Source organism: Anopheles coluzzii, chromosome 3 (assembly GCF_943734685.1).
Source record: "Anopheles coluzzii chromosome 3, AcolN3, whole genome shotgun sequence".
NCBI classification, from domain to species: Eukaryota; Metazoa; Arthropoda; class Insecta; order Diptera; family Culicidae; genus Anopheles; species Anopheles coluzzii.
The window spans coordinates 22,132,514-22,153,437 of NC_064671.1; the positions used below are offsets into that span (position 1 = coordinate 22,132,514).

Here is a 20,924-nt window from a genome sequence, read left to right on the forward strand (position 1 = left end):
GCCGGGTGAAAATCGGATGATGGTGATGGCTGTACGGCACGCTCTCAGCTCCCAGGCAGCCGCTTGGGTGGCAAATTGGCCGATGCATCGTTTGCAATGTGAGCTGCAATTTTTGCAGCATGCCCTCCACCGGCGCTCGTATCACGTTGAATATGCACATTATACTTTGTCTACCCAGCCTGCTGGTGTGAACCGGACGATAATGGTGATGATGGCGCTGATGAGTATGCCGATGCCGTCGCTCCATTCAGGGCGACCAATTAGCCGACAACAGTAAGCCACTTTGTTGACGCGTGCGGGCACAAAATTGCTACTCACGGGGACGGCCCATTTGGGTTAACGAGGTGACAAAACGATATGGCTTCCAAGGGTAAGAGAGAATAGGAGAAAGAGAGAGCGATCCGGGTCTCTGTAAGCTTGTGAAGAGTGGATGGGCTTCGAGATCGCTACGGCACGCTGCTATTCTACATAACACTTCTTCACCTAATTACAACTCGTACCCCATTTCGGTCGGCCCTTACGCTTCGTCCAGCATCGATGCGCAGCTAGCACCGTCCAGGCAGCCACCCACCGACGTCCAGCCCATGTTGGATGCGTCCGCCTCGAGAGCCATCTCGTCTAGCAGCGGCGCACTATCGTCATCGAGCAGTGCCGCCATCGACTGTCCCGGGTGTCCGCCAAGATCAGCTTCGCCAGCACCGTCGGTTCGGTGATCGGCGTACGGCTGCTGCAGCTGAAAGTGTCCCGGCTGCTCGAGCGTACTTTCGTCAGCGACCGGTCCAGTCGTACTGCCGCCACCGTTGCCACCGTTGTCACCCGCCGGCGACTGATTGCGCGACAGCTTTATCACATTCGAGAGGATCATGTTCTTGATCATCAGATTGTGTCAGTACAGCTCGGCGAACGTCATGTTGTGCATCTCCTCGAGGACCTGCGTCGAGGACAGGTCGCCCATGCTGCCCGAATCGTTCGGCCCGTTCGGCCCGTTGGCACTGTGGTGGTGGTGGTGGTGCAGCGTGACCGCACCGATCGTCGGCAGTCCGCCGAGCGTTTGGCCCGGGTTGCCCATGCCCACGTCCTGGCGCATCACGTTCCGGCGCCATTTGGCGCGAGCATTTTGAAACCAGACCTGGGAAGGGGAGAATAGGATACATAAAATATTAGAAAATAAGATAGAGTTATATAATTGTATCTTTTGTTTTTGCGTAATTTTTGGTGCTTTTTATGAGTTTATGTAGAGTTTATTTTCCATTGACATCTACTATTAGACTACCGCACTATCCTTAAGGCTCCTTTTTAGTACACATTCATACTTGATATTAAAGTAGAATATACACTAAAAAGCTACAAACAGATAAATTTATCTCATTATCATTTCATTGAAGAACTTTAATTCATTGTACACCACATCTAAGCAGTGTGATTTATTTAAAACAAAATTGTGTCTTTGATTTAAAGCGTTTAAATTGGGTCTATAAAATCAAGTTTTTCGCTACCACTGAGATAACATTGTTTTATAAACACCTGCTCTCTAAGTTGTTTGTTTATATACTTTTTTTAAACGATTTACACATGGATTGAGCAGTTTAGTATAGAATTGGTCGTTGGAAAGTATAAAATAGTTGTTGACGCAAAATGTTGGCTCTAAGGCATCAGTTTTTTTTTACAGTGTGCATAAATTTTTGACTCTAACGCATCATTTTTGTCTGTAAGTCATCAATTTTTTACTTTTGCAGGAACCATGTTAATTTTACAAGGTTTTTTTTGCAGATTTTTGACAATTGTTATTTTACATCACACCTAAACATTTTAAGAGTTTATAGTTTTTTATAAGAAAAAAAAAAGAATTTTAATAAATGCTAAACTCATTGTTTACACATGAAAAAAACCCAACTTTTTCACTGCAATAAAACTTAATTAAGCGTAATTTTTAAAAAAATAATTTTAGTTCCATTTATTGAAGTGTTATTATATTAACTTAAATTATATAATTTTGGAACACACAGTTTGATATATTAGATTACATTTTGCAATCAAAACGATTGAATTACAGTCAAAATTGATGCCTTAGAGGCAAAAATTGTGACACGCTGTCAGAAATTGGTGCCTTAGAGACCAAAATAGATGAGTTGGTGTCAAAATATAACGGCAAACGACTGTAATCACCAAAAAGGGATTTTATCGTCAATTTCATTACAAAAAAGCTTTTTAGTCTTATAATCGGTCACCGGTAAACCAATTTAAATTCCAAAATAATATTAAAAATACTTAAAAATAAAGGACCAAATGTTTTTACTGTAAAAACTGAAGCAGTATTTAACCTGACAAGTCGTGTAAGTACAAATGAATTGATTTAATAACAAATGAATATTCATTTAAAATAGTTGTCCTATCAAACAGGAGTAATACAAATTATATTTCTAAAAGCCAGCATATTACAGAAAAATACTTATTTTAATCTGATTTTGGATGAATCAGAATATGTTTTTTTTTCTAAATACCTGCTATGCTTAATGCACACTTCTTGCGAAACGAACTTACCTGCAGCACCCGCTTCGACAGGCCCGTCTTCTGCGCTAGCTGCTTCAGGTCCTTCGCGTCCGGGTTCTGATTGATGGCAAAGTACGACTTCATCGTGCGCAGCTGATGGTGCTTGAACGAGGTGCGCATACGCTTGGTGCGACAGTTGGGCGTGAGCGCACCGCCCGACCCAGGCGACTGGCTACCGTCGTACGTGGACAGATCCAAACTGTTCACGCTCAGCTCCTTGTGCAGCAGATCTGTTGAGAAAGGGGCATACAATGGAGAGGGTTAGTTTACTTGTGTTAAAATTATGATCACGTCGGAGTCACGTCGACGTACGGAGCTGGAGTTGGTTTGCGTTCAATCCACCCGTTCGCAGTGCACAACGGCAACGTAAACTTCTGCGACTAATTTTCCACCACCACCACCACCAGTAGGTTTCCACACTTCCTACCGACTGCTTGTCAAACAAACGGCCCCATCAGTTACCCTTTCCCGTGTGCAGTTTTGCATGGCGAGCAATGCAACCAGGCGACGGGAACAAAACGATTTATTTCCCTTCCCTCTCGGCTGCACCAAAGCTTTCCCAGTGTTTGAGCATGTGTTTAACATATTTTTCAACAACCAAACACAAAGTGAAGTGGTGGCGAGCATCAGTGAAGAGGGGTTTTTTAGCGGCTCCCAACCCGGCATACCGCTAAATAATTGCTGATTTGTGCGGAAAATGCAAAAATTTACGGCTGCATTGACAGACCGACGCGGCAGTTTTGTTTATTGGACAGACTTTGTAGCATGCCCAGAGCCCTGTGGGTGGGATTTGTCGAAGCGCAAACAACATCCCCCCCCTTGTCATTACAGCCTTGTTCCACACTCTTACTTTCTCATTCTCTCTTTCTCTAAAACCCGTGGAATGGGGTTTGTGTTATTTGCTATTTTGTTTTAATTGTTGGCCCGCTTTTGCTGCACTTTGCCCGGGTGCAGATACTTCTGACGAGAGCCAACACACCCACCCTCATTGGGCATGGGTCTATTGTTTTATGGGGAAAGGTAAACATAGCCTGCCGACAGCCACACCGGTTGCATTGTTGCAAACCGGAGCACTCGGCAGTTGAAGTTGTGAAACGGTGTTTTTGTGCACCGTGATGCATATGCAAAAGTTACGTTCCTCTTGGCAAGAGGTTTTGTTTATTATTTGTTTTTCTTTTGCCCATTTGTTCAATATTCTCAGAAAAAATAGAGAAAAATCTCGACCAAAAGAAACGTTCAGTTGGCCTGTGTTTGCCGGTGGGCGGCAAAGCTGCACCTCGTAGATTTGCATTGATTGGCTGCAGCGGCATGTTTATGCGCCTTCCTATCCTTCTGCCTGTCTACCAGCCAGCCAGTCCGGTGATTGGGGTTTTATGCTGCCGTGGTCATATTTATCGAAAATTAGCGTTGTTATGCCTACACCAACTCGCACGGCCGGTAGAGGGGGAAAAAACCCTTGCTCCGATCCGATTGCATCTCAGAATTAGAGGGCTCACAGAGGCGCATTCGGGTAGGCCGTTTAGTTAGTGCTAGGGTAGGAAAGCTGTTCTTGGAACTGCAAACGAAGAAGATGATCGGTTTTTCTCGGCAGACTTGTAGTTGGGCCCTGGTTTTTTTTTCTTCTGTTTGCTTCTTTGCACAACAGCTCGTCGCTGTCTCGAGGGGGGGGAAGTTTGGCTTTTTGTTGTTCTGCCCTCAGTGTTTATCGTTTACCTTTAGGTTCGAAGTGATTAGGCACTTTTCATGTAATTCGTTCTTTTTTCTTTTCTATCTCCTTCTCTCCCTCTCTCGCTCTCTCTGTCTGCATTATCAACATAAACCAGTAGCATGCAAATAATGCATCGCAGCAAAAAAAGGAGGGGCACCTTGGAGCTTATTACTGCACCATGGTGGTACGGGTCGAATATTTAAAGGGAAAAAACAGGCTAAGGAGCTAAAATAATGCCTTCGACATGCGAGTGTGCAAATGAAAATAATGACGTGTGTACCACCCTAGTTAGATAGTGTTGGTATCTTAAAAAAAAAACAACACCCTTAAGCCCGTTCCGACTGGCGCTCGTTAATAATGCGAAAAAGGGTGTCGATTTTATGACGATGGGAGCATTTCTTTGGGTGCTCGTCTCGTGTAGGCAGATTGGTTAGCATGCATGGATTTGCTTATATTCATGAGTAGCTTTTAATTGTGGGCATCTTTACATATTGATGGGCATGAGAATGGCTTCACATATGACTTGATTAAGTCGTTTCCGTGTCATAATTTTAACACTAGTTGTGGGTTGAAGCTGTCTGAAAACATTGCTCTTATAGATCGTTTCATAGATCACAGATCAAACATCTGCTAAAATGTAGGAAAATTTTAATAAAAACCCTACAAAAGCTTATGAAATTCTCCTCAAAACAGAATTATTCATTTAAACATTAAAGACTCACTTTAATGATCATAAGGTTTGTAAAATAAATCGAAAAACAAATGCATTTTAAACTAACACGCTTAACTGCGATGCTAAGCGCCTTAAGGTATGCAATAGTATATCAAAATATGATTTTTAACCAACTTAAAAGAAAAAATCCTTGACAATTGGATTCTTCAGATTATTAAGTAAGGATAAATGCAGATCCTTGGTCTGCTGATCTAATGGTCTAATAAGCACTAAGAAGAAGCTAATGCTATGATGGAGTATATTTTGGGAAGTTATTAGAATTGTTACTTCATTATTTTGAAAACTCATCTTAAAACTACAACTAAATTAATAGAGGAACTTAATTCTACAATATCCAGCTAGAATTGAAGCTCCAATAACAGATCAAAGTTCTTTTAAACCACAACATTCATCATATTGTCCAATTCGAATCCGAAACTTACTCTAAATATGCTCTTCACATTCAACGCTCGTCTGCATCGGACCATTGAAACCATTCGAAGCTATCGGGCCAGCGGTCGGGTGAAAGATGCAAGATCGGTACCGGTACCTCATATATTTATTTATTTCCTTTTAATGAAGTTGTACCCCTTAGCGGCTACTGAACCGCCGGGGCGAAGCCATAATTTTAGCACGATCTCCCCATTTACCTTGATGATGATGATTTCACGACCCGAAAGCACCGGGCAAGATCGTGTCTCCGGCTGCCCACCCATCGTAGGATGAGACGACACCCCCGTTCCCCCCACCGACCAAAAACACGCCAGCCACCTTTTCTCCGTCAACGGTTCCATTATGAGAATTGGCCAGTCTTCCCGCCAGTCTTCGCCAGCTATTTTCCAAACTATTCCATCCAACTTCCGCGGCCCCGACACGTTGCTACCTTCCAGGAAAGCTGTCGGGGTCGTTTGCTACCGTTTCGCTTGATTTTTTGCCATTATACTTTGCGCGATATTCCCTGCTCTGCTGCAGTGAGAGTGAGGGTCGCGGTGTTGTTGTTATTTTTTTTCGTTTATGCTACGCTCTCCCAAAGCGATATTCTTATGAGGCCCTTCGGTTCATTTTTGTGCCGCTGCGGAACCCAACCACAAGCCCAGCAAGAGGCGCCTATCGGTGATTTGATATATGGTGTCGAAATTGTGCATTGTGCTACCCAACGTCGTCCATTCGTCGTGCTGCCCCAATGTTTCGGGTTTGTTCGCTTTGCTCTTGCGTAACGAAAGTGCATCCCAAGGAAGCGAGAGAAAGAGAAAGAACCCCGTCGTTTGCCACCGCCGGCACCCCAGTAGCTAATTATGGCAGCGAATGAAGACGCGATACACAAATCATTAGCATAATGGGGCCAGGCCAATGAGTGATTTATTTTAATTTAATGATGAGAGCACACCGCACACCCAGATTGTTTCTGCACACTCTGGTGTACCGTCTTTCGTTTCGGCAAACAAAAAACATGCCGAGTAGGGGATGCTTTCTTCCCCTGGCTAATGTCCCCGGAGCCAGATCTGCTTCCGTCTATACGGTTTCCCTTCGTGCCGTGGCGTGTAGTGGGATCGTGCAAAGTTCTGGACCCCCTGATAGTTGCTCCCAAAAGGTGGTGGGCACGCGAACAAACGCCACTCAGACGGTGCAAGGCAAAGAAAGCTTGCGCTTGCAGCCAAACGCTAACGAAGGCTCCGCGGCCAAAACATCCCGCAGGCTCGAGAATAATTTCGGGAAGCTTTCTGGGGGGGATAGGGGCTGCGCCCTGAGGGGCTCTAGGGTGGTTCATGACCCTGGAGGATACTTATAATTGGACCATTTGCTACTGATACGACCGTGTCGAAGTCGTTTGGGGCGGCATGGGGAAGTGGCGTGATGTGGGCAAGCCGATATTAAATCAATTACTCCGCACGAGTATCGGTACGATCGGTTGTTGTCCATGCGATCATGGAGGTAAGCAAAACTCTCCAACCTAATTAGCCATGCAGATGAAATTCATTGTTTAAGGTGTTTTTATTAGTTTTTAATGGGCTGCATTGCATTACCAGCTGGCCAAGTATGTGGATTGCATGTAGAGAAAGAATTTATTTACTTCTCCTCAATTTGGACAGGTATTAATCAAAAGAGAGTGCCAAAAAAGGTTCTGTTATTAATTGTTGGTTGTGAAATAACTGTTGCAAGCTGTTTACCTTTATGCATGTAATCCAATTATTTTGATTTTCTTTTCCGTCTAGGGAGTTGTAAGCTTCTGATAGACTTGGTTATCTTTGAATCATTGCTTCATCGAACAAGCCATGAACAAGCCAGGTTGGAGGCATATATATCATTTAGTCACAAAACACATACATCTCTCTACGCTGTGAATTTAGCACAGCTTATATTAACTGATTCTAATGCAGTTATCCGTCAGACCAACGCTTGACGAGTCTTGCATAACTTTGAAAGGCTTAACTGTCTTTAGCACAGTGCTAGGAATGAATCAATGCCAATATACATCTAGCCATAAAAAAGTGAATAATATTGTTGAATATTGCATTATTGAATATAAAAAAAATATTAGCAGTGTTAGATTCCATTGTCACGGTATTATAATGGCAGCCCATTATAAAGTTTGTGAATGATGTGTTCCTAGAAATTAAATTCAAGATTTGTGAATGATGTGTTCCTAGACATATATTCATTATGTGCAGCTTCGTATACCACGTAGAATAGTCTATAATTTCACGATTTAACGATTTGTTGCAATTTGCATGAAGTATAGGATATACCCAGGGTATGGTTTCCAATGTAATGCTATTTTTAGAAGGTTTCTGTCATGCTGTTTTTCAATGTAGATGCATATTCCATTTATCTTCATCTTTGCCACAAGTCCTTGCACCTAAAACCACTTGAGCGATGTCCCAGCTTGGAAGTTAAAAAATGGAGGCAAACTGCACAGGCCGCCCAATCGGGTGTAGCGTGTTACCTTACAACTTAACTTTCCGATCATCCCCAAGGATCGCAAATGGCCAACCTGGCCGGCCACAAATGGTCCTGTTGCCCCGAGGGCCTGGACTATTCCACCAGTCTGCCCAGAGCCTGTGATTGCCCGGAAACCAGATCGCCTCGAGCTGTATGTTTGGTGCACGATATTACAACCTAACCACACCACAAACGGTTGTTACTGTCCCTCTGTTGCCCCCGAGCAAGGGAAACACTCCGTCTAGGGTAAGGTGGCTAAGATACAACAAAGCTTAGAGGAAGGAACGCAACTGTGTGCTTTTGTGATGGCGTCCGTACGTTTTTTTTGTATAATTGCTTCATACAACATCCACTTCACTGCATGAACAACATCCGGTGTTTACCTGGGTGGTTTTGGCTTTAGAGACTTCGGATGGAGTCGACACATTCGAACGTGAGCGTCTTCGACAGTCGCAATGCAGCGGACCATCTTTGACGCAGTAGTTCCATCGCGGTGGGCTCCGGATATGAGCTCCGGGGATTGACACGTGATTGAAATGCCAAAGCAAATGGCAAACCTGGCCGGGCAATAAACCGTGCGTTGATTGCCTCCCAGGAGGATTGGCGCCACCTCGGTTTGGAGTTTGCCGTCGGGCCCGGTTCGTGGGTAGTTTCCTTGATTCGCGGGTGGCTATTGCGAATCAATTCCAGCGGGACAGCTTATGGTGCCGCGTCGTTCCCGTTGAAGTGAAGTGGCGGCCACCTTGAAGCTTGGCTTCCAGGTGAATCAGGAGTGCTCGGAAAAAAGGGAGGCTAGGAATCGACCCTTCTTGCTATATAGTAGTGATTCATCGCTGTGTGGAACCAAAAATTACAGTGGGAAAAACCTTTCGAATCGTGTGCGTCATCCGCTTACGATGGCGTTGTGGAGTTTGCTACTGGGATGTTTAAAGGCTGATGTGTAAGAGCCATTCTAAGAAATGTTGAAAGTGTACTTCTTTCACTTTCATGAATCACTAGAAGATCTCCGTTATTCGCTTCTAATGATCAAATGCAGTCTCCTTAGCTCACGCATATCCTTTTCTTTGTTTCAAATTCTAGGTGATATTCAAGAAGAATTAATAGACATCTAAGACTCAGAGTATCTTATAATAGAACAGATAATATCTGCAGAATGTTTCAATATTCTGGTAGGCTTCGTAATTCTTGGCTATCTTTATCATCATCTTGACAGTGTGACTGACTTGTTCATTTATGCGAGACATTATTCTGATTTAAAACTTCTATTGGTTCGTGTGACCCGTGTCCAGACATATTTGTATATTTATTAATAAATCAAAGGACCTCATAAGCTTACTAGATGTATACAGAATTTTGATAAATCTGCTATGGGTTAATTTATCTATTAACAATACCTACAGCGCTAGGCAGCTTAAGAAAAGCTTATAAGTGAAAAATACCTAACAAGATAGTACTGTTGATCTTTGTTTAGTATAGTGGTTTTAAGATATAATTTCTCTTCAAATGTTTAGTACATTATTATTATTATTGTTGTCTCAGCTATGTTAAGCATAACTAGCAATATAAAAATATATGTATAGCTGTTATTTCTTAGATTGTTATATCCTTAATGTCATGAGAAGTTTCCTTATATTATAGTCATTGAAGATCATGTGAACTAGAAGCTACTTTTTGTAGGACCCTTCTTCATCTTTTTGTTTTTTGTCTTTCTGTACGTGTCATTTTTAATTAGAGTTTAACCATTATAATATTGTTTGGACACATAAACTGCCTAATGTGTTCATATGTTCTATGACAAACACTAAATAGTGGTATGTAAGGGGCCAAAAGATACTACAATTCTTATGTCAGATCAACAAAAAGTAACAACTTTAAGGATGCTTGTGCTTCTACCAAAAGAGCTCCTTTTATGCGTTATATTACGCACGTTTGCAGTCGGGCCAGATGTGTGACTCTTACGTGGTGTACACCAACCAGGATCACACCAGTACTGTACCAGTACGCCTGTAAATTCGCAACGAATCAGATGAAATCTCGGTCACTCTTCCCATGCTTTATCACGCACACATTATCTCCCCAAAAGTCACGTAAGTGTTGTGGCCTCTTGATACAGGCACTTTGGCGAGGGAGATTACGCTAAAGGCAACAACCACAAGCACGAGCGTGGAACAACAACAAAAGACGACAAAAAAAAACACAATCCTTCTTCCATAAACAGTGAACCTCTCGAGCGCTTGGGCTCACCATCGCCAGCATTGTACGATGTGCAGGACGCACCGCCCCGCAAACTACTGCCGCTGGTGACGAAATCTGAGCCCCGTGGGATGCTGAAGGAGTTCATTTCGAGGGCTCACAAGAAGGGGCTTTTTGTTGTTGTTGTTGTTATGGTTGATAAGAATAAGCGTGAGCTAAGGTATAACCATAGAAAAGGGCTAACAAAAAACAAAACAAAAAACACGTAAACGTGAGCATACACGTACACCCGACAGTGACGGCACTTACCTAAACGGAGAGGCGTACCAGCATCGAGTGCCTCGAGCGGCTGCGGTGGTGTCGTTTGCTGTGTCTGCAGCTGAGGCGCTTGCGGTTGCGTTGGCGTCGACTGTAGGGACGGGCAGGTGAGGGATGGATGGAGCGGCGGCTGCCCACCACCGGCCGGATCTAGCAGGCCGCCCTGGGATGGTGGTTGCGGGGTGGCGAGTTTTCGCTTCCGTGGCCGTCCTTTCTGCGACGACTGTATCGCCATTCCGCCGGCCGCCGTTACGGGGAAAAACTGCGGTGAAATGGTTTCGGGTTCACTGTGGCGTTTGTGGTGGTCGGTAGAGCAATGTGCGGGGTAGAGCGGTTGGAGTTGGAAGGATGGTAGGGCATTCGGTACATTACATTAGCGTTTTTTTTTTTGTATTTTTCCGGGACGCGTCGCGCGCCAATTCCATTGTTCGATTTTACGTAGGTTCGTTTTATACGGGAGCATTATTGCGCGTGGGTTTATCAGTTCGATCGGAGTTTGGGAGGTTGGTTAGGAGTTCGGTTCGCGTAGCGCGAGATTGGCGATGGAAGGCAAATGAAAAGAAACAGCGGTTAAGCAGAGCGAGTTTTGGGATGGAAGGGTGCCGAAAAAAGGAAGAAAGAAAAGGGAAGAAAATGAAAGTGATTGCGGTACGGTTAATTTTGAATCCATCCCAGCCAGCGCTACGGCACGATCCTGGCGTGATAATAAGTTCTAGCACCAGGAGCACCTAGCACCTTTGCTCACCTTAGTACCTCCGATTCGTAGTGCTCACCGCAAAACACGCGACCGTCGCGTATGCCGGCCGTGTCGCCGCCGCGCAACAGCTGGCCACAGATGAGGCAGGAAAAGCAGTTGACGTGAAAGATGAGGTCCTTCGCGCGCATCACCAGGTCGGAGGCGCTGATGCCGTTGCCGCACCGGGCGCATCGTCGAACGGAAAAATGCCTGTAGGGATAGAAAAGGAGAGAGAGACAGAGAGAGAGTGAGAGAGAGAGAGAGAGAGATTGTGGTGATTTAGTTTTGAAAGATAATATCCTTTATCATGAAATGAGTGTCGATATCGGTTAGTTTAATTAATGCTCTCAGTTCAGCCAAAACTGCAACCGAACTAAGTCTCAATTTAGGTCCACCATTGTCAAATGTGGTTTTCGGCAGATAGATGAAAGAGTGGCACACAACCAAACATCTTTTTACTCAAAATCACAAACTTTTTTGTCGCAAAATTCTTGGTGGCCTAAGTTCTTGGTCGCAAAATTAGTGGTCGCTAAGATCTTGGTCGAAAAATTCTGGCTGTCAAAAATTTTTGTTGCAAAAATTCTTGGTCGCAAAAAACTTGATAGCAAAGGTCTTGGTTGCAAAGATTCTGGTTGCAAAATTCTTGGTCGCAATAGTCTTAGTCGCCTTGGAAAAACCTTTGACTCAAAAATCATGGTTGCAAAGTTAATGTATTTAATGGCTGTAATGCACATTATAGTTCTATTAATTTTGTATGATTTTTTGTGAGGTATGCGACGTTTGGAAGATACCTAAATCAGTCGCTGTGACCTTTCGCCTAAAAGATCCTAATTCCTTAGCTTGAATGATACCTTGAGAACTCGCCATAAAATCGTTTGTATGACCCTTAAACCGGGCCATGTTGTGTATTACTACCACCACAACATATCCAAGCAACAAAATCAAGATGTTTTCGCATTCGATTAACTTAAAATTTGTTGAATTTGTTCCTTGGCAACAATTTTTTCGCTGGTTTTCTTAGCAACACCGAAGAAAGTGATTCAACCATTGTAATTTGAATTAGACTTTCAGCCTTGTGTAAATTTTTAAAATTCTCTTTTGTTGAAACTTTTGCGAGATACGTTCTTTTTAATGTAGTTTGGTTCGAGAATTGCGTTGAAGAGCTTCATCAGATACACTTTACCTGATAAAAACACAAGATAGGTCTTATAATTGTATAGCCGAAATGAAATACTTGCTAGTCTTAGTGTTAAAAATAGTGTTAACATGTTTGTAAATCCTTTACCTTTTGGCCATACAATTTAGGTCACATGGTGGATACGTTCCTCCCCGTCGATGAATAACGGAAGCTCATGAGCTCATCGAGCTAAAAGTGCATTGCGCCCGTGCTGCTTTACCCAAAAAAGGAACCACCGCAGGACCGGTTGACCGAAGTGTTGAAAAATTTATGACCACGACCACCGACAAACTGCTGCACCGCATGCCGCATGCACCCGGTCACATGTTCGGCTGCCTGCCAAACATTCCAGTTCGAAAAACAGTTCCCTACGCAACACCAAACAAGGATTGAGCGTTGGAAAACGGCCCTACAGATCGAATGATTCATGCATCCCGCAGGAGAATCGATTTGAAACGAGTGGAAGATAGATACAAAAAAAATGCAAAAAGAACATGATTCTTTTGGCTGCAAGCTTGCAAAAACGTGACCTCCGCCATGTTGAATCGAAAACTGCTTCCCCGTCGGTACGGAGTCCCAGCAAAAGGGGTTAGGAAGAGTGGGTAGTTTTAGTTTCTTATTCTTTTCAGATGGTTCAATGCTGCGGCACCAGTTTGCCAGTTGCCCAAACTTGCTACAAAAATGCCCGATAAATCATGCATGTCCATTCAGCCGGCTCCAATGGCCGATACATCAATTGAAGGCAACGGGGCCAGGAGAGAGAAAAAAAACGATGTTCAGGATTCAATGCTGTCGCTGGAATATATCTCTGTTGGCACGGTCCCGGTTTTCCAGCTGATACGTCTCGCATGCGCGTACCAACGCACCCGCCATGCGACCGGGAGCCGGGTCGGAAAGGGATTGCGAGGGACAATTTCCGCGAAATTTTCGCCATTGTATTCGTATTCGTAATCGTCTCAAAGCTCCCTGCTCTTCGCTTGCAATGCTGCGTGCTTATCGGTCCTCTCCGGACACGTGTGTGTGTGTGTGTCTGGGTTTTACGGTGCATGTCCAAGCAGCAATCGACATTCTTCGCCGTTCCTGGTGCTCCATTCGGGACGACTTGTTTTGCAAACAATGGTGTCTCTCCGGGCCAATGGCTTCTGGTTTGGATTCGGAAGCTGAAGAAACGAGAAGAGCTTTCCTTTTTTGGACACAAAGACGATCGGTTTCGCGCAACGGTCGCGATGATCTACTTGGTCGAGAAGATGTCACCTGAGCCGTGCTTAAAGCAGAATCGTTGCTGCACTGAACCATCGAAGCTGTGGGTAAGTATTCCAGCTGAAGAAGAAAATGCTGCCCGTGTACCGTAGTCGGTTCATGTCGGTTGCTTCCAACAATCACTTCCGTTCCCGAAAGACGCGGATGCAACGACGGCTGGGCCAGCAAACCTAAAGGGAGGTCACCCCTCTCCTTACGGACGTCTGATGGTTATTCATGTCGCAGGCCATACTGTGGCGAGGGTAGAGATGTGGCAAGACAAAAAGCAATGAAAACGTTTTGTAAGCTCGACTGCAATCCCCGGGACGCCCCGGGAAGGACGAAACGACATGGACTGTGTCCAACCATTTTTTGTCTGTTTTGGTTTCGTTGCAACCATCTTCTAAAAAGCCACTGTACGACCGCGCTTCAGCATTGGGGCTGAATGGCAAATAAGAAGCAAAAATGTCATGACAGTGAATAAAAGTAGCGTCTTCTTCTTCTTGACAATTCTCCCCCACTTTTTCACTGCTTGTGTCCTTGTGTCTACTGCCCGCGAGCAGCAACATTTTACCGATATCGGATTGAATGGAATTGCGCTCGTTTGCAGTCCCGTTGGGACCGGACAGCCCCAGTGCGAGTGATTTTGTTGCCCGAAAGGTTCGCATCCTGCTCACTTCACCCGTACGCATACATACACACACGCACGGACAGTGGATGGTATGCATTTTTTTAACAATTTTATTTTATTGTTTTCCAAATTTATTCGGGTACGAGAATCAATTCTACCGATCTCGGATGCGCAACGGACAGAATGGTTGTTGCGTAAAATCGATCGAGAAACATGGCAGTCGCTGGTAGCCACCATGGTTACCGAATTGGCGATGTTTGTTCGCAGGGAACATGCACAGGGAGAACAGTTAGCAAAATAAAGACGAAAATATTGCGTTACGCTGTACAAAATTGTGTGTGTGTGTGTGTTTTTTTGGTTTGATTTTTTTGTATCTTTCGGTTTCATATTTCATGCTTTTTCAAGTTATGCGTGCATGTTAAATCCAAGATAGTCTCATGTTTAAAATGAAGTAAGTAAATAAAGTTCATTTCAAATGAAATAATGTAAAACAATCTAAAAAATCTATCAAGTAAGCAATTCATAAAAAAGATACAAAAGCGAACAGATATAGTTTACTGTAAGACTATGTAACTGGGCCTGATTTAGCCATAAGATCACAACTTGTCCATTGAATGGATAGTTAAAAAAGACTGTGGCACTACCATTAATCCTTCAATCAGTCGCAATTGGCCTAGTTGTAGATCGTTAGTGTATTATGGTATCTATAATGGTAATTAATTTTCATAAAAGCAAGTAATTTTCGTACATGCAATTGAGGCATGGTGTGGCATACGACTGTGGTCTTCTTCATCTATTTGGCGTAACGTCCTACACGGACATGCCGTCCTATACAGGTTTTCGAGACTTAATTCATTATCACGTAGCCGGATAGATAGTTAACCTACGGCGGGACGGTCCATTCTGGGCTTGAACCCATGACGGGCATGTTATTGAGTCGTTCGAGATGACGACTGTACCACGGAACCGCACGGAACACGACTGTGGTAAATAGTATAAAAAGCTACAGCTCCATAATGAAAACAAACTGTTATTTTCTTCACTTTTGTTCAATTTTTCGGAGATAAAAGACAACTTTTATGTTGATGAGATGAAAAACAACTGGCTAAAATCATGTTTTTACGTTCAATTATTAATAGTTTTTAAAGATGTCATGTAAATTGAAAAAGTTTACCCACGTTAAGGGCTTTGGCAGTACATTAAAACTCTCAGCTATTTATGGGTTTGTGAAAACAAAAATACAAGTCTGTAGATATTACTTCTTTTCATTTTTGCTACTTGGTATTCGTTACCTTTCCTCTAGTTCTGCCTTACTTTTAATCAATCGCGTGTATGCATTGAAACCAATCAACAATACTCAAAATATTTGGAATATTTTGGCTTTCGTTTGTTTCACTAAATAATTAATAGTGTTTCTCACTAAATACCACAAGAATTTGATGTTGAGCTACTTACAGTGAATTCGATATCCTGAGTTGAAGGAAAGAAATTTTCAAAAAGACAACTGATAAAACTATGAGAATGTAGAGGCTACAGTAAATTGTTCTTATGTACAATTGTTCTGATCCAAACCACGTTGCAGGCAAGACAAGACACAACAGCAACCATCTTGACAGTATTGAAAATGTACCAAACAGCACAACAAAAGCATCTAGTCGCTTTCCTTTACCACTAAGAAAACATCTCTCACCCTGAATCGGCCCGTCTTCAGCCTGTGCCTCCTTTCCCTCAAAACCTCAGCGCTACTGCTTGACGTTTGCTTCGCGCGCTCGCTACCTTGCGTGAGTAACGGCAACTATTCCACGAATGATTTAAATGGCCATGGTTGTGCGCACGCAGCCACGCAGCTCGAACGAGGCGCGCGTTCCCGGAGCCCGGGCGCGTACGTGGGTTCGCACTATGGCACCGTTCCGGAATTTCGATCCGCTGTGTGTGCCGCTGTGGGGCCGGCGTGTCGGTCTTGCCCGCTGACGAGCACGGAGCGAACATTCGAGTGCGGCAATTTTATGGTAATCCCAGCCGCTTGCACGCGTGCACGTGCATGGTTGGCATGGTGGGCCCCGGTCGTCTGTTTGGGTGGCTTAAGCATGTCTCGAGCTTTAACCAGTTGTGTGTCAGTGGCAGCAGCAGCAGCAGCAACCGCCATCGCTGCTGCGGCTGCTGACGGATTTTGCGATAATCAGTCGGCAGGTAGCCGCATGGAACATGGTAACAATCGGCCGGCGGTGCGGATTAATATTCAGTCATGCATTCGCCCGGTTTCGTGGATATCGATGGCAGCTCATCGCCATTCTTCTTTCGCTCCGGGGAGCCTGGGAGAGACCTCCGGTGTGAAGCCATCCCTGTGGCTCGGGAGCGGAAAGATGGCAATGGCCACAGCCACTGGCTGAGATGGCAATGCGGGGAGGAAAAAAACGAAAACACAACGTGTGGCCACCAGCACTGCATTCGGTGCATTCGATTGTTGGCGAACCTCCCCTTCCGCTCGAAACGGGGTTTGCGTTTTTCTCTCATTTGTCACGTACCACCCTCGTATCTGGGTCACACATCTTTCTCTCTCTCTCTTTCTCTGTCTTGCCGTCGCTCGTCGTCCTCGCGCTTGTGCGCTCCTTCGTTGCGTCGTTCCATTTCGGACGCTGTGTTTCGCGTTTCGACTGTTGCCTTTGCAACCGCGGATGGTCTTTGAAATGGTACAGTGTTTCGTGTGCTGCAGCGACGATGATGATGATGATGATGATGTAGTTTCGCTTGGTATACGAAGCAGACGAGGGTTTATAGCTCCTTACGGTTGAAGGACTGATGAAAGATTGTGTTGATGGTTCTTTCACCCTCCTCGCATCGTTGCGAGACGACGACGGTCTGTTCGCGGTGTGCTCGTGAGCATGAACCACCCACCGGAAGCTCGCATGTTCGTAGGTGCAAATCGGTACCAGGAATTGAGCCGCCTACGATATCCTCACGCGATGCCGCGAACCGAGGGCGGACATGCAAATTGCACGCCCGCGACCTTCCTGTGTGGCATCGCTGGACCACCAGGCGTCTCCATGGTGTTGGAGGATTTAGCGCACTGATTGATAATTTGAAGGCGTTTAGCTTGTGTATGGAACGAGATTGCTGCTATGAAATGACACTTTTATATACTGTATGTTATGAATTATTTATGTAAAATTATTTTATGATGTGTCTGATGTAGCAAACATAACAATCCCCCCGTTCCTTAACTTAACAATCTTGCCTTCCCGCAAGAAGAACCACATAAACGTTTGATATTGCTTCATGGAGCAGAAAATGAACCAACTTCAAATTGAGGTGTTCTTGTGACCATTGCCATTAGCAGAGGCTTTTCACATCCTACAGCAAGGTACACGTACAGACATACCCTGCTCGTTGAATCGCGCTCACCAACCACAAACATCAAGTCAAGTGTGTGATGGGTGGCATGACAGCATGAAAAAGAAAGGAAACTGTTTGCTTTTTCTCCGAACAGCGCTTCTTCAGGAGTGCTGTTGTATTTTTTAAGCATCTTTTCCCCCTCTTCTTGTTACTTGAGTTACTCGAAAAAAAAAACATAACCCAAAAAAAGAAGTCCTGAAACCACCGCTCAAGCCCAACTCGGGGCCAGAAGTGAACTGTTTTGTGCAGGGAAAATACAGTACGTTTGCTGTGTCGCGACAAGCTGAACAACAAATAAGATATGCACATAATATATTTTCCCATTCTCGCTTCCCATACTCTTCAACCTCAAGCTCTCTTCAAACAACGCGAGAGCTTGCTGGCTAGTAGCGGTTGGGACTGTTGGGCGCAGGCGAGATTGAAAGGAATAAAAATAACGCCAACAAAAAAGCACTGCCACGGTATTCCATTTTCTTTTCGGGATTTATTTGCTCACAAAAGTGCTCATCCCCCCTGCCCCTCACCCCACCCACTGGCTCGGGAACAGCGGGACAGTGGCAGTGTTCCATCCGCACACCACCGCAAACCGCTATTTGCATTCACTTCGAATTTCTACCGTTCGAAGGTACGTGTGGCATTCGCTGGTTTGGTCCCCGGAGCGCGTTCGGAGTGGTTTGCGTTACGGTTGGGTGAAGAAATCTGATTGAATTGAGTTTGTGATGATGGCGATAAAGGGGCGAAAAATACGAAAAAAAACACGCGCGAGCGGAAATCCAGGTATGAAAGCATATTTTGCTTTCATTATTGTAACGGGTTTGCCGTCTCCATCTCAAAACTCCTCATTATTTTCTTCCTTTTTTTCTGCTGTATTACCCCCCAAACGACATCTTCATTTCGTTGACAAATATGAAAATGGATTCTTTTCACCACAGTGTGGGTACATAGCAGGGAAAATTGGGAACAATATTGAGCTTTGAACGGTGGCAGTGGGTGGCAGTGACATCGTGTGTATCGTGGAAACAGGCATTGTTAATTGAACGTTGTGCCAAGATGCCTTCAATACTACGTCATTTGTATGACGTCCTTTGAACTTTTCAAGATGGAGAGTATGGTTCTGTACGGTGACCTTTGCGTTTCCTGCTAGTGTTTCTATGGAGGCTAAGACATTGTATTGGCAATAAAAAAATCTTGTACTGGTATAAAGTTATTGTCCTCTCGTAACAGAGTAGAGCTTGGCAAACCAGCTCATTCTAGAAAGATTGTTTTCTTTATTTTCTTATATCGTTTCTGGTATCATGTCAGAAGGAACACTCTTTAGATGATATTTCTTATAAAAGGAATTTCATTCAATTAGCAAACACTAATGTGGCCTTTTGGTTTCTTATTTTATGTGCCTATTCTATGGTACTTTACTGTTGTATTAACCTACACAATCATAATCACTACTCGTTTTCCTATGAAGAATAACACAACAGTTATTTATCAAACATGTTCCAAGCAAGCGAATGGAAGCATTCAGCCTTAAAATGAAGTAGACTTAACTAATTGTATATATTTAGATCACCCAATCAATAGTGACCAATAATTTCCAAACATTATTGTGCGTCTGCAGAGTGTGTGATTATAAAATAAACAAATACTTGACTCTTAGTTAAACCTTTCACAATTAAGAACTGAGAAAAATGAATTTGAATGGCACTCAGAAATAATAACCACTTAAAAATAAAATAAAACCGTCGTAAAAAGAACTCCATAAAATGTGTCAAATAACTTACGTATGTTATTAAAAGACGCAGGTCAAAACTTTCACACTGATCGATAGGCATTCAAAAGATGATCCACCAACCAACGTTTTAAAAGAAACGCTAATGAGACAGGATAATTTCGTTTCAACCGTTGGCCTTCCCTGTGTACCGTTGTGCTCTTATTATTTTTTGTTGTTTTCAAATTAAGCTTGATGCACTTGCCGCTCGTTAAACGCTATGACGATTCGGCAGGAAACTAAATAAAAAAAAATCAGCCTTCAACAGAAATCCCCATTACCTTAAATGTTTGATAAATATTCGCCTGCGTTCGGCGACCAACCGCGGCCCAACGAAACGCCCGCCAATGAAACGCGAGCGGTAAAGATGCGTAATTACGGTTAATTGTATGGCGCGTGCAAATGGCGCATGCGAAAATGCGTCCGTTAAATAATACGGTCCAACTGAAAACAAAAACAGACTGCGCCTTGCATTGGCCGGTCGTTTTGGTTACGGTTGTTGAAATGTTTCGTATAATGAGTGGATCTTCGCATCCTCATGAGTGAAATAACCCCCCCCCCCCCCTCCGCATCACTTTTCTGCTCCACCAGCGTAACTCACCTGTAGTAATCGTCCTTACAGTAAATGTTTCCTTCCCGCGAGTAGCAGCTCAGTTCCGCTTCGAGCGTGTGTAAACATTTGCAGCACCGCAGACACTGGTTGTGCCAGGCACGGTCCGCCACGAGGAGGTAGTATCTGGGAAAAGGGGTGGATCGCGATCAACGGTTAATGTGCAGATCGATAGAACGCACAAAAGAGTGGTAGAAGGAACTGTTTGCAGCTTACCGGTCGCGAATGGCACTGCCACATCCGGCACATTTTTCCGGTGCCACCGTTTCGGTGGCGATGAGGTCCTTCAACATGGTTCGATTCGGTCGATACCGGTCTATCACAATGCTTGTTGCCGCGCGGTGTTGATTTCGCCGGTGGGATGCACTTGCACCACCGCCTAAGCAGCAGGGGAGTTTTAATTATCACTCAACACTCAACACGTTTCGTCACACGCGACGCATTAATTAAAGTTACGCTCAAGCGGACGACAACACAACGTAATGTAGGTCAGTTGGTTTCTCGTTCAGCGCCAACTGAGGGGGAGAAATATTTTGGTAATGAATTACGATGTGCCTGATACGTGTGTGTGTGTGTGTGTGTGTGTGTGTGTGTGTGTGTGTGTGTGTGTGTGTGTGGTTGAGAGTTAGCTTTTAATTTAAGTTTCTATAAGAGATGGAGCTGTTGTGTCATATAGTGTGCGATCACAATTCAAACTTTGATGTTAAATATCTTTGTCGAACAATTAATTTACAAAGTTTAGAGTATTTACAATGTACCCCCACGTTCAAAAATATGCTCAAAAATACATTATAAAATAAAAAATTAATATTGCATGCATAGACCATTTGAAGAAAATGTTTAGAGCAAAGGAAATTTGAGGCAAAGTTGTAGCATTTCGCATTTTTCAGAAGAGGATCGATGTTCTGTTGTACTGTATCACTGCACCAAGTATGAAGTGAAGTGGAATAAGTCT

The 20,924-nt window shown here is 44.0% G+C and overlaps 1 protein-coding gene across 1 annotated transcript; it reads right to left on the minus strand.

The window, feature by feature from the left end:
- Positions 1 to 886: 886 nt before the first annotated feature.
- On the minus strand, positions 887 to 20,714 carry LOC120959590 (LIM/homeobox protein Lhx9-like). The gene is made up of 6 exons (XM_040383081.2): positions 20,186 to 20,714; positions 19,961 to 20,095; positions 11,167 to 11,367; positions 10,413 to 10,708; positions 2,542 to 2,780; positions 887 to 1,129 (listed from the first exon to the last, which is right to left on the minus strand). Exons 1-6 carry the CDS (start codon positions 20,260 to 20,262, stop codon positions 887 to 889), a joined length of 1,191 nt encoding a protein of 396 aa, XP_040239015.2. The 5' UTR covers positions 20,263 to 20,714.
- Between the last annotated feature and the right edge of the window lie 210 nt (positions 20,715 to 20,924).

Bases quoted from the DNA above. Each gene is read 5' to 3' on its own strand.
- LOC120959590 (XM_040383081.2), bottom strand. From the start codon at position 20,262: ATGTTGAAGGACCTCATCGCCACCGAAACGGTGGCACCGGAAAAATGT. The intron at 20,096-20,185 runs GTAAGCTGCAAA...CCCTTTTCCCAG, and splicing joins GGCAGTGCCATTCGCGACCG to ATACTACCTCCTCGTGGCGG. The intron at 11,368-19,960 runs GTGAGTTACGCT...CTATCCCTACAG, and splicing joins TGTAAGGACGATTACTACAG to GCATTTTTCCGTTCGACGAT.